The sequence below is a fragment of the Athene cunicularia genome, assembly GCF_003259725.1.
Source record: "Athene cunicularia isolate RWA chromosome 4 unlocalized genomic scaffold, athCun1 chr4_part2, whole genome shotgun sequence".
In the NCBI taxonomy this organism is placed as follows: domain Eukaryota; kingdom Metazoa; phylum Chordata; class Aves; order Strigiformes; family Strigidae; genus Athene; species Athene cunicularia.
The window spans coordinates 4,008,177-4,020,821 of record NW_020799099.1 but is presented as its reverse complement, the minus strand read 5'-3'; the positions used below and the strand labels follow the sequence as shown (position 1 = coordinate 4,020,821).

The window sequence follows — 12,645 nt, the reverse complement described above, 5'->3', positions numbered from 1 at the left end:
TGTATGACATTTATTGAATGAGAAACTGTCAGGAGTGAGAAATACAAACTACAAGCCTCAGCACATGCCTTATGAGAGTATGTATTTTGGGTTTAGTGGTAGGAATTTTTTTCCTGCTGAATTCTGTGACTTAGTGTTTTATTTACCTTTTCAGGGTTCTTGCACAAGTCTCGTGTGAACTTGTTCCCCCCAAGCCAAACCGGCCTACAGAAGGTATACTTTTTTTCAATCTTGAGCTCTCACCGATGGCTGCACCTGGTTTTGAGCCTGGCAGGTATGTAGCTGTCTTAAAAAGACTCAACAAGAATGACATGAGTCACTGTTTTGATATGTGTAAGTATATAGTGTAATCTTATTCAATTTGAGTTAAAATTTGTTTTAACAGGCAATCTGAGTTACTGGTGAGGCTGAACAGACTGATAGAGCGATGCTTGAGAAATTCTAAATGTATAGATACTGAATCTCTCTGCGTTGTTGCTGGTGAAAAGGTATGGAGACCTGCTAATTTCAAGTAGCCTTAAACTAAAAGATGCATGTATAGTCTGTTTTTAAGGTGGTCTCTGCCTTGTTTTGGAAACTAGAAATTCTGAATTTAGATTAAAGGTCCATACATCTGACTTTACAGGTATTTTTAACTTACATGTAGGCTTTCTGAAGTAGTTGAGATCCTGCATACTCATATTGCTTTACAGAATAAAGTTTAAATTGTACTTAAGTGTTAATATTTTGTCATAATTAAATCTAGCACACTGTGTGTCTTGGGAGTGTACCGAGATCTTTCATCTTCTTTAGGAAAGACCCCAAAAATGCAATTGTTTTGAAAACCAGTGACTTCTATAGAATCACATCACAATTTACCAAGCAGTTATGTATGCTTATTCTCAGGTTTGGCAAATTCGTCTGGACCTGCATGTGTTAAATCATGATGGTAACATTATTGATGCTGCCAGCATAGCAGGAATTGTAGCTTTGTGTCATTTTCGCAGACCAGATGTGTCTGTGCAAGGAGAGGAAGTAACTGTGGTAAGTTGTACCATGGCATCGTGGGTGACTGTTTCTTTCTGTCTAAAAGGGAGAATTAAACGTTTGTGTAAGCAGATAAACTCCAAGGTACCTAAGGTTTAGGATAGGTGTGTTGCTATTCGAAATGTGAAAGGATAGCAAGGAAGCCTGCTGAATACATAATTTTATCAATCTTGGTTTATGGGAATATTAATTGTCAAAGATAAGTATTTTACAGTATTTCAACCAAATCAAGCATAAGTCTGATAAACGTGCTGTATTTACCTATGTAGGTAGTAAACAGTAAGAATTGCACAGGAAAAATATTTTTTTAAATATGTAAATGACTAAACATTTGTTAGCCTTTTTTTTTCTTTTTATTTCTTTAAATATCTTTGTATAGGACATAATTTTAGGATTAAATGTGTTTTGTAAATAATTGTCTTCTGGGCCACTTCTTTCCAAAGTATGCTCCTGAGGAACGTGATCCTGTCCCGCTGAGTATCCACCACATGCCTATTTGTGTCAGTTTTGCCTTCTTTCAGCAAGGGTGAGATTTTTTTTTTTTTAAGTCTTTTGACAGAAACAGCTTATTATCAATTCTGCAGAATTGATCTTAAACATAGAAGAGTCCTAAAAATATTTACAATGACAAGCCTATTTCTTAAAACATGTGATGTTCCATGGGGAGATATTTGTGTTCTGCACACCTTAACTAACCAGCAGCTACCAGATGATACAGAAAAATTTCCGGGGGGGGTATACCCATAACTACTACTATGTAAACCAATTCCTTTGTTTAATTGTATGAAGGATAGCAACTCACCTTAAACCTCTACTGTTGCCTTATATTTGAAAACTTGATTCTAGGACGTATTTATTGGTGGATCCAAGTGAACGTGAGGAATGCGTCATGGATGGCCTCCTTGTAATTGCCATGAATAAACATCGGGAAATCTGTACCATCCAGTCCAGTGGAGGGGTTATGCTGGTAAAGGATCAGGTAAATCTCTGCGTTGACCAGTCTTTCGCTTGTATATAAACTAGTTCCTGTGCTATAATCTTGATATTGAAATATCTGTGACATTTGGAAGCTAAGAAATCAATTGATTACCAGTCTGATTTAATTGGAAAAGATTATGTGGTTTTAGTCCTAGCAGAAGAATGTAGTACTGTGTATGTAGAAAAGGCACATTGGTCAGATACACTTTTTTTTTTTTCTTCCCCCTGTGATTTGGCTGAGGGAGTCTGCAGATTAATTCAGGCTTCACTTGTGAATAGCTAGAGGCTTTTGTTTTAACCTTTTGCATCAACTTGTAATATATCGACTCCTTCATACTAAGGTGCCATATTTTGGTTTTAAGTGTTTGTGTGACTCCTATGATGTTCTAGTTTTAGTTAAAAATGTCTTGCTTTCATGATTGTAAACTGTTGTTGTATGTATAACAAACAGGTTCTGAGATGCAGTAAAATAACAGCTGTTAAGGTTGCAGAAATAACAGAACTAATTCAAAAAGCTTTGGAGAACGACCAGAAAGTTAGGTGAGTGTTTTGGGAAGGAAGGGAAATAAGTATTTTTAAGAAACGTGCTAAAAAGTAATGTCAACCTGTAGTTTCAACAGAAAATTGTTTTCACTAGTATTTGTTTTAAATGTTAAGTATTTGTATATTTGCAGTTGAAACGAGAGAGCATTTTTAAGTGTGAAACATCCTGAAATAATGTCTGTCACTGAATGACTAGGAAAGAAGGTGGGAAGTTTGGCTTTGCAGAATCTATACCAAATCAGAAGATCACCGCCTTCAAAATGGAAAGCGCTGCTGTTGATACCAACAATGTGGAAGAACAAGCAGAAGAAATCATCACTAAAGCTGACCCTCCTTCAGAAGTGTATCTTTTCTGTGACATTATTCAGGGGACAGTCAGGCTTCCCATCCCCTGCATTAGCACTGCTGGAAGCTCAGCACACATCCAGGGTTCCTCACAGCTTAGGTAGCCTTGTAGCCTTCAGAGGAAAGATCATAATATTGGTTTGGGGTCTAACTGCTTTTAGGTAACTTAATTCCTAGCCTAAAGCACAAAACTGAGGTCTGAAGTGACTGGTATGGTAACTGGAGAAGTACTCCTCCCTCTCAACTCCCCTTTAAGGACATTCTCCCTCAGGGAGAAGAGACCGCTTAAAAAAACCTGCTTTCTTCTCAGAATGCAGAGTTTACCACCAAACACCAAGATTTTTCTTAACCACTGCAGCTTTGCCAAACCAATATTGCACACTCCTGGGACGGCCCAAATTGGGGAAGGAATAGAGAACTCCTGGGGAGAGCTTGAAGAATCTGAGAGGGAAGAAGCAGCAGAAGAGGAAGCTGAAAGTGAAGCTGCTGCTTTTGAATGTCAGAAAATGGAAACAGAGGACACAAGTACGATGGGAGAAAATAAGAAGGGTAAGTATTTATTTATTTATCTTGATGTCAGATAGGCTTAGTATATCACTTTATTAATAGTCTAGGATTAAAATGTGAAAGAGGTCCCTAACAAGAAAGAACCATTGTAGCCACTTTCCACTTGAGAGTTACACCCACTTGCTACTGTGACTTTACCTGGTCACTTCTGTTTTCTTCAAAGGAAAGCTTTTATTTCTGTAGTATATGGAGGGCTCTAAATTAAACACTAACCATTCTAAATGTTCTTTTACAAACGCTGTGGTTATTAGTTACAGAAATTGTTTGTACAAAACTGATCACCAGCTTATGATTTTGTGGTTGGTTGGTTTGTCTTCTCAGCTGAACCTATCATACTGTCGGACAGTGAAGAGGAAGAAGTTGTTGTTCTGGAACCACAGGTGCTACCAAAGAAAACAAGGTAACTGTCATGTGAAATTTGGAGGGGGAAGGAGAGTGTAAGAAGTATTTTCAGGAAGCACAGGGCTTTGGCAAGGACAAGAAAGGTCTGAATTAGTCAAGGGGACTACAGCGAGAGCAGAGAGCAAGGAAGTTTAAATCTAGGCCAGCTGGCTCCTGTCCTAGGAGGTCAGTCAGCCCAGCTCACCTGCAGTGCTCTGAAACAGTTAAGAGATCCTTGACTGATCTTCATCATGCCAAAAGCATAAAAGGGGATTTGAATCAGCTGCTCCTTGGAGATGCTCCAGAGATTCTGTCTGCTACACTAGAGCTAATCTTAAGTTTTATCTCCAAGAAGTGAGATATATCGCTGTACCCCTGCGGTCACTGTGGAAGCCCTCCTTGTTGCATGTAGTGTGCTTTTGAGAAACTAAGTTTGAAGTCTGCACTGAGTGTGGTGGATGGTTGCCCTGTTACAGATGATCAGCCTGTGTTCTTTTGGAATGAAACTGTTCAGTACATCTCTTTGAAACAAATGTTGTTTGCTCACAGAGCGCAGACCAACTTGAAACAAGAAAATACAAGTAAGAAAACATTTAACAAAAGGAGAAGAAAGAAGAGAGCTGCTCCTTAAAGCCATCATCCCTTCTTCAGCAATACTGTATAATACATAATTTGGTCTATCATTACTGAACTTTTGTAGATAATTTTATTTCCTCCCACCCTCTATCTAGTCCTGTTTTTATGTCTGTTCTATAAAACTATTGTGTACAGCTTTAAATAAAAAAAAACTTTGCATGTAAGTGAAATTTCATGGTTAGCCACCTGCTGCAGCAGCAAACTCACTACTTCACCTTGAACTGACCCAAGTTTTGTAACTTGAATGGCAGAGACAAGATGCAGAATTTTCTTAACAAAACTACACTGCTCACTTCAGTAAGGGCAGAGGTTGAGTCAGAGTTCAGGTGATGAAAAGAATTACAGCTCAAGTTCAATGATGGGAAAACCTGCTTTGAATTAAGTTAGCTCTCAGCTCACTGTGGAAGCATTTCAAACCGTTGGAGTGTTCTTTGACAGGGGAAGTGGTGTGCTGTGACTAAGACCTTGCCCATATCATTCTACACCTCACCTTTCACTGAAACAGCTTTTTATAAAAATAACAGAAATGCACATACTTAAACCAGCACAGAACTTCTGCACAACTTTCATAGAGAAGCAACTCATACTTCAGCAATGGAGTTTCTGAAAATGTTTAATTAAATATTGCAGCAGACAGGAATGTTTCTTGAATTGTCTTCAAATAGGAATTTAGAATCAGACAAAATGAAGATAGGAAGAGTTCTCCAAAATAATCTTTGTTAAAAACCAAGTCAAATTGGAAACATGCACATATTTACAAGAGCAAAGTAGAGCTATTTTACATGTGACCATAGTATTTCATGAAATATGACCAGGAGAGAAGTTCCTGTTGCAGGTATTACATTCCCCAAATCAGGTTTAGAATCATTAAAAAAAAAAAAAAAAAAGTTGCTCCCAGCCAAGCAAAGCTTTAATCAAGTTGTGGTCTTTCAGAAAGGGACAGACACCAAAGGCCCCATTCCTCTAGAAGCTAAGCCAGCACCTTTCCTTAGTGTCAGTTCGTATAACCGAAAGTCACTGTTGGGAATACAGGAGTGAGTGAAGATTCAGTTTCTTCTTACTTCCACAGTACCATGAGACCTTAAAACTTCTTCAGGAAAAGAACATTCTTTGAGCTGCTCCTCCTCTTGTCACACACACAATCTCATACCCTGCAGTCCTTCAAGGGTTTATTTTGAAATGACTGGAAGTCAAACTGGATATGCAAAACAATGGGGGATAGTTTGTCAAAGCTTGGTACCCAGAGCTGGAATTGTCCCATATTAACTTCAGGAAATGAGAAGATGGAAAAAAATGATAGTGATGACAGCAGCAGGAGCTGCCAGTGAGGAAGGAGGAACACAGCCATGCTGGGCAGAGCTGCCAGCCCACAACAAGCAGGTTCTTTAGGCTGTAGGGAAGTTCTATCAGTATGTTGAAAATACAGCTCAGGCAGCAAAGAATTTTTTTCTGTGCTGCGGGAACAGTAACAGAACTATTGAAAATCGAGCGAGACATTTCTTTAAGCAGTAAATTAATACTATAAACCACTGAAGTCCTTTCACTTAAATACTGCTACTTGCTTTTTTCTGGGGAACATAATTTATAAGCTTCCTTTGAATTACTCCTCTTTCACTGTGCCTATTTGTCAGTGGTCTTGGAAAGTTTCCAGCATACGCCAATAAAAAAGAAGGGGAAGGCAGAACCCAGTTTCTCAGGAAGAGTGCTGTGCTCTATTGTCTTAAAGAACTGCCAGTCAGCATTTGGAGTTTCTTTTCCAAGGTCACGAACGGATGGCACAAGTGTGGCAAACGCGTTGCTGTACATACAGACTCCCTCTCCTGCAAGGGTAGAGCATTCCCATGCACCAGACATGATGCATTGTGCAGTTTTTTTCCCCCCAACTAGCTTTAGGTTTTTGGTAGCAACCTACTGAAGTTCAGCTAAATAAAGGCTATTGGATAACATGGTAGACTAATGAAATACATTTACTAATGTTTGATGAACTGTACAAAAGTCAAAGTGCATCCTAAAAAGCTCAGATTGGCCACAACAAGGCAGCCTCTGCTGCATACTTTTGTTGACTGGATAAGCCACCACTGCTCAACTCCATCAGTTCTGTAACTGAGGTCATGGAGGACTCAGGCTGCAGAGCAGAGGTGGAGGCAGAACAGCAAGATCTTAGTTACTGAGCCAAAAATGGGAGTTGTCTAATACATGCATGTCAGCTTGACAGAGGGCTGATCTTTTAGAAATTCATTTTAAGTAGCCAGCACCATAATAGCTGTTCAACATCTCTGAAGATTTTATACTGCTACCTGCTGGGTGTCCAGACAGCCAGATGGACAGTGGTGTATCAACGTCCAGGTTGAAGCAGCTCAGGTTTCACAGGGCAGCCCTTGCCAAAAAGCTTTAGAAACAAATGCCAGTTGAAGATGGTAGTACTACCCCTCGGTGGTTTTAAGGTATTGGCAAGACCACTAACATCAGGTGTAAAAATTGTTTTATTAGCCAGTCCGGAAATGGGTTAATTAAACCCACATCCATGCACTTGCTCTTTTACATGCAAAGAACAGCAGGTACAGGGCAGCATCACCCTATTTACATAGGTTGAAGGTAAACTTCTACATGATCTAATGCGATTATGTGCTAATTTGCTCATGCAATGGTTCTAGAACTAAGGAAAAATAAGACCAGTTGGCCTACATTTTTGCTGCGTGCCACGGAGGAAGCCTTTCCAAGCAAGAGGGATGTACAGAATCCATACCATTCTGCACATAGCCCATCTGTGCCAGAAGACATTCCCTCCTCTTAAGGGCACAGAGCAGTAATTCACCCTTCTGCAGTTTAATCCCTCCACCATCCATCCCTAAAGAGGTACTAGGTAAGCAGACTGATGACTAATTATTTTTTAGGAGATAGCAATGGGCTTTCGGGACAGCTAACACAAGTGGGAACTCCATGGTTCCATGAAATTGGTATCAGTTTTACACTTTGACTAGAAAATACCTATAGCAAGACCATTTTCTCCGTGCCGGAAGAGAGAAGTACAGACTGGTGTACTCATTTTAGCCGCGCAGTCCCTGCAGCAGAGCGTTCAACCTTTAACCTGACGGAGATCTGGCAGTGCAATACAGTACATGGCAATCCAGGCTTCCAGGAGCTAGCACAGCCTCAAGAGCCTCACGAGAGTCAATTCCAGCAAGGTGTTCTCACAGTTACAGTTTCTTCCAGTATTGGCCATTAAGCCACATTTTGGATCTATGCTAAGTCTCAGTTTAAACTAGACAGTATAAAAAATGCTACAAATAGTGCTCTGGAGCCCAAGTCATGCTTATTTGGAAGGAGAAAAAGCCCTACTATAATAATGCACTGCTAATATTTGTGTTTATTCTATAATTAGATAAGCAGTCTCAGGTTTCATGGGGTCTGCATGGTTAATTCCATGCTCAGAGAGACCATTTTTATAAAAACCCAGCTAAATATTTTAATAAGTTGCATGTACAAAAGATTTACATTAAAACCACATAAAACTAATTTCATAGTTAAGCTCACTAAAACCTATATTAATATTCTGAGTGATCACATCTAGAATTTTGAATCATGTTTAAAACTGTACATTGTTTTCTTGTAATATACATCTTTTAAAAAGATCAGTCTCTTGATTATTACAATAAGTTTAGTGTCTCTGGTGGGTCAATAAGCGATACTCCATGGTACCTAGAGAGGAAAGAAAAGATGCAGGATGTCATCTTGCTCAAGTGCTCTCTGCTGCGAAAAGCAGCACATGCACTGCAGCCAAGCACATCTCTCACAAGGCAAGAAATGTTCTGGGGCTTGTTGGCTGCCAGGCCGACACAGATTTTTAGGAGCATTAGGTACCATCTCCTGCCTACCAACTGTCAGAACGTCAAGAACATTCCTCCAGTTTCTACCTGACGGTGCAGGCAGGGATGGCAGGCCTGGTGGTGAACACCAAGTATTGTTCAACAAAACACTGCAAAAACCTGGGGAGTTTTGTCACTGTTTCACTTCCATGGTAGGTTTGGTTTGTTGAGTCTGACTGAAGACTCAAGACACATCCCGCCACCCCATGCCACCCCGCAGGACTTGCCAGGCATAACATAGCAGCTTATCGCCCATCTCTAGAGATACTCACTTTGTACTCTTGTACTTTTCCCTTATGGACTGTTGTGTGTGCTGTGCTGCTTTGAGGTAGGTCTCGTGTAGGTCCATGAGGCAAGGCTTGATGTCTTCAAGGGTGTAGCCCGTTACTTTGCACAGGGATTCAGGCTGAGGGGGAAAAGAAAGGAAGAGGGACATTTGAAGTTTTTCTGTTTGCTTAATGCTGACAACCACTGGTGGAGTTTTCAGCTTTCTCTTGAAACTCTGTTGTTCTAGTAGGGTGGAAGAGCATCTTTTTCTCAAGCACGAAGTACTTTAATACTGCTCAGATTTAGCAGTTCACGTAGACTTAATGTAATCCTGAAAACTATCATATTCTGAACAAGTATTCTTTGCCTCTGGTGCTTAGGCTTTCTTACCACCCACTTCCTCATCAGGAGGAAACTGTGTACAGCTTTGAGGAGGATCACTGGAGCGGAGTGCATCAGTAGATGCCTCTTCCTTCCAAGAAAAGGCGCACGTCCCTCCCGTCCCCCCATTTTGAAATGCCATAGGGAGCAATCCCTAATTAGTAGCTTAGGAGCACAGAGGGGCTGCAACTCCTGCAGCCCAGGCCCCAACATTCACAACTGCATACAAACATGCTAAATGTGCATAAAGATGTGTGAAGGCTCAAGTTTTACTGCTACATACCCAAGTTTGTCCAGTGATCGTGTAGCCTGCTAGAAGAAATGCTGCAGCAGCAGTAACTGAGGGCAAGTATTTCAGGAAAGGATCAGCATCAATTAGACTCAGCTCCCCAAGGTACTGCAAAGGAAACAAGAAAGGGAATCACCTGCTTCCAAAAGGATCTAGAAAAGCATTTAACTGTCACACTAGAACCCTAATTTAAGCCTCCAATTCTGCCATCAGTCAGAGGAACAGCTTTTACTGATTTCCACTTACTTTCTCTTTTAGCATCTACTGTTAGCTACTGTCAAACAGTGTTCCCAACACATGCTTTTTCAACACAACCTTTTATATTTAGAGGTATAAAAGAGCTAGAGAGAAGAGTGTAGTCAGGTCTGACCTTTGCACAGTGAGACAAAGGCTTCTGTTTAGGAGCTCTGGTACCTACCATACAGTTAGGGTTTAATATAACTGTAGCTGAAAGGCTGTCTGTGCTGTGCTTTAGAAATTAGCCTCTGGATTTAGAGCTCACTGCTTGTTGACAGGAAAACCAAAACAAAAGTCCTTTCTAGCCAAAGTGGGTGGGTAGGTGTGGCAGTTTTAGATAAGAGGGAAACATCTAGCAGTGAAACAAACCCCAAATTTAAGCTCATCAATCTCTGCCTGTTCTGGGCAAGCACGCATGCTTGAGCCAGGCCAAGTGCCAGCCTGCAACAGGAACAGAGCATCCGAGACACTCAGTGGCCATATGAGAGTTTGGCAACCAGCAGTGCAACACCACTTCTGAGGAGCATGTGTCACACTGTACGCACCGTCCAGAGCTCGCCCAGAGACACCACACATTTAAAAATAGGAGGAGGCAGGGAAGCCTGGATTGAAGAATCCTTCAGCATTTCTTTTCTATTGGGACTAGGAAACATTGCTCATAAAGTGCATTAACAGTAACAGAATTAGTCTCCGAGCTAGTAATTCTTACCAGTGATAGGCTCTCCACTTTAGCATTTGTCTGCTCATGTAGGAAATACTGAGTGAGGAACTGGTTGATTGTTGGAGCTGCCAAGTCAAAGGACAAAACCTTCAAAATTAAGTGCTCCATCCTTAAAACCTGCTTCTTGGTATAGGTGTCATCTGTGATGTAGACAAACTCTGCTACTTCAGGAGGGTAGATTTCTTCAAACTTTCTGCCAGGAGACATAGTTATGAGCAAATAACTGAGTACTAGAGAAACAGATAACCAGCAACATTTCATGAAGGCCACCATGCTAATTTAAATTCTGACTTGTTAAGTAGCTGGGCACTGTTACCAAACAAGTTTTCTTGATTCAGTAGCTCTTGAATCAGCAGCATTTGAAGTTACAGAGCTACAATAGCCTGATACTTTAACACTAAACAATTTGGGACTCAGAGTTACTGAAATTCCAGAAGAACCCACTAAACTAATAATTGGTGCAAGTAAAACTTTCCTTTTGCATGTCTTGTGCATATTCCCTCACATACTGTTCAGAAGCCTTCTGCTGCTGCAGCTAGAAATAATGAAACCTCACATTTAGGACAATCTACAAAGATAGCCTAGAACCTTGCTTGCAGTGTTTCAAAATGCCAAGCTTTTAAGGGGATAACTCCCAATTTTTCTTCTAGCGTGAAGCCCTCCTGAGTCAATCTGGCTATAAACAACAGAATGTGCAACAGCCACAAGATTTCCACCTGTATAAGACCATCATATGGAATTTAAAATCAAGCAATTTCACTTACGATGCAAGCAGCATAGCTGCAGTACCCACAAGCTGTAGTTTTCCTCTCAAAACAGACATTGAAGAAAGAAACCTGTCAATGTAATTTACAGCTAAGTGCAGGGTTTCATTCTGTAATTTGTATTCTTCTCCAACTTCCACCAGCCAGTCCACAAGAATAGCTCGCATGTTGTTTGTGATATCAGGTTGCTTCTTCATGTAACCTATTTTAGGTTTGCATTTCACCTGTAGGTTTAGATGACAGATAAGATTGAGTTTGGACTAAATTCCAGTGGGGAAGCAAGAGTTTAAGCTCCATTTACCACAGTCTAAACAAATCAGAAGTAAACAATGGTAAGTCTAGGATCAGTCAGTTTTATTTCCATTATATAAGCTTGCTTTCCAGCTTCCATTCAGTGCGTGGCACAATCAGCTTCAGCACGAGAAACCAGCCTTGTGTTGGCAGCAGTGGACACAGCATCTTTAGTTTAGTCACTGTAGTAGTAACTAACGTCCAGATGCATTTCTCAACCCCGAATTTCTCCCCCATAAGCTGTACGCAAATAAGAAAAGAGACAGCAGCTCACCTCCATTTCCCTAAGGTACGTGTGGATATCGTTGATATAGTCTGGCACGTGATTAACATTTGGTTTTTTCTCTTCTGGTTCTAAGGTTATTGAAATATCCATAATACTTGGAGAATCTAAGCAGAAGATAACAGCTATGTTAAAAGGGTCACCCTCAGAGCCCTCCCTCACGGCACAGGGAGCTACCCTGTTCTGCAGGGTGCTGCTGGCAGCCCCCCAGGCTTCCTGGGCAGGCAGAGAGGGCAGACACTCGCCCAGACTGGGAGATGAAGAGGCTCTAGGGAAGGCAAAATGGTACTGCAACAGGGAGCTTCCTGTTCCCCTTTCTCTTCTTTCCCCTAAGAGTAAAGGGATGAAAAACTCTTTTGCAAGCATGTAGTGCTCAGGGCATCCATCGTGTTACCTCGTTACATAGATGTGACTCCTGTAAGCTTAACTACTGTGGCTCAGAATGGGGCTGGCGTACCAGAGCTTTTTGTAGACTGCAGAAGTGGACCACGATGAAATCAGCCCTCAGATATTCACACACAGAATTACAGAAGATGGATCTGTCAGCTCCCATTTCTTACGTACTGGGAAGAGCTCAAAACACTTGCACCAGTACAGGCTATTCCCTGAGAGAAAAGCCTATTAAGGCTGAGGACCTGCCTGAGTAAAGTCCCCTTCTAACTCTGCAGCAGTAGCCAAGGGTGAGGTCTTAAGGGCAAGAGCACTTGCCTGTAACCTGGTTTCATTTCGTGCATAAAACTACCCACAAAGAGGAGGGGATGGAAGTGTAGAGGCTGAAGGAACTGATAGCTCAGCTGGATTGAAAACCAGTTGAAACCACTGAAAACTTGTTGCATGGCAGTGGCAGGCTCAAAGGGACCAAATCAGTTTCAGCAACTGAAAAGGTACCTTCTGAGCCAAACCAAACCGGTCTGTCCCGAACCGCTTCAAAACCTGTAGTTCTGCTTCGGTTTGCTCTGTTAATCGCTCCCCAGGGAACAGCTGGGCACAACCCAGCTCACCCCACCCTTCTTCCTGGGAGAAGGGCCCTGCAGGCTCGGGCACCACCCGGGGCCGCGGCTGGGCTGGGG

General features: G+C 41.4%; 2 protein-coding genes across 2 annotated transcripts; one reads left to right on the top strand and one right to left on the bottom strand.

Moving 5' to 3' along the window:
- Window positions 1–134: 134 nt before the first annotated feature.
- EXOSC9 (exosome component 9) lies at window positions 135–4,491 on the top strand. The gene is made up of 10 exons (XM_026848070.1): window positions 135–274; window positions 386–488; window positions 886–1,023; window positions 1,470–1,552; window positions 1,873–2,005; window positions 2,456–2,544; window positions 2,744–2,890; window positions 3,251–3,441; window positions 3,781–3,859; window positions 4,390–4,491. The coding sequence occupies exons 1-10, from the start codon at window positions 246–248 to the stop codon at window positions 4,469–4,471; spliced, it is 1,074 nt and encodes a 357-aa protein (XP_026703871.1). The 5' UTR covers window positions 135–245; the 3' UTR covers window positions 4,472–4,491.
- Window positions 4,492–4,539: 48 nt separating this feature from the next.
- Window positions 4,540–11,941, bottom strand: CCNA2 (cyclin A2). The gene is made up of 6 exons (XM_026847888.1): window positions 11,567–11,941; window positions 11,002–11,225; window positions 10,226–10,430; window positions 9,274–9,387; window positions 8,615–8,748; window positions 4,540–8,175 (listed from the first exon to the last, which is right to left on the bottom strand). Exons 1-6 carry the CDS (start codon window positions 11,939–11,941, stop codon window positions 8,124–8,126), a joined length of 1,104 nt encoding a protein of 367 aa, XP_026703689.1. The 3' UTR covers window positions 4,540–8,123.
- Window positions 11,942–12,645: the final 704 nt, after the last annotated feature.

Excerpts from the sequence above, each read along its gene's own strand:
- CCNA2 (XM_026847888.1), bottom strand. The coding sequence starts at position 11,941 with ATGCTTGCAAAAGAGTTTTTCATCCCTTTACTCTTAGGGGAAAGAAGA. Across the intron at positions 10,431-11,001 it reads GCAGCTATGCTGCTTGCATC|AAAGTTTGAAGAAATCTACC; the intron begins GTAAGTGAAATT and ends GTCTCCTGGCAG. Across the intron at positions 8,176-8,614 it reads GAAAAGTACAAGAGTACAAA|GTACCATGGAGTATCGCTTA; the intron begins GTGAGTATCTCT and ends TTTCCTCTCTAG.
- EXOSC9 (XM_026848070.1), top strand. The coding sequence starts at position 246 with ATGGCTGCACCTGGTTTTGAGCCTGGCAG. Across the intron at positions 2,006-2,455 it reads TTATGCTGGTAAAGGATCAG|GTTCTGAGATGCAGTAAAAT; the intron begins GTAAATCTCTGC and ends TATAACAAACAG. Across the intron at positions 2,891-3,250 it reads GCTGACCCTCCTTCAGAAGT|CTTTGCCAAACCAATATTGC; the intron begins GTATCTTTTCTG and ends TAACCACTGCAG.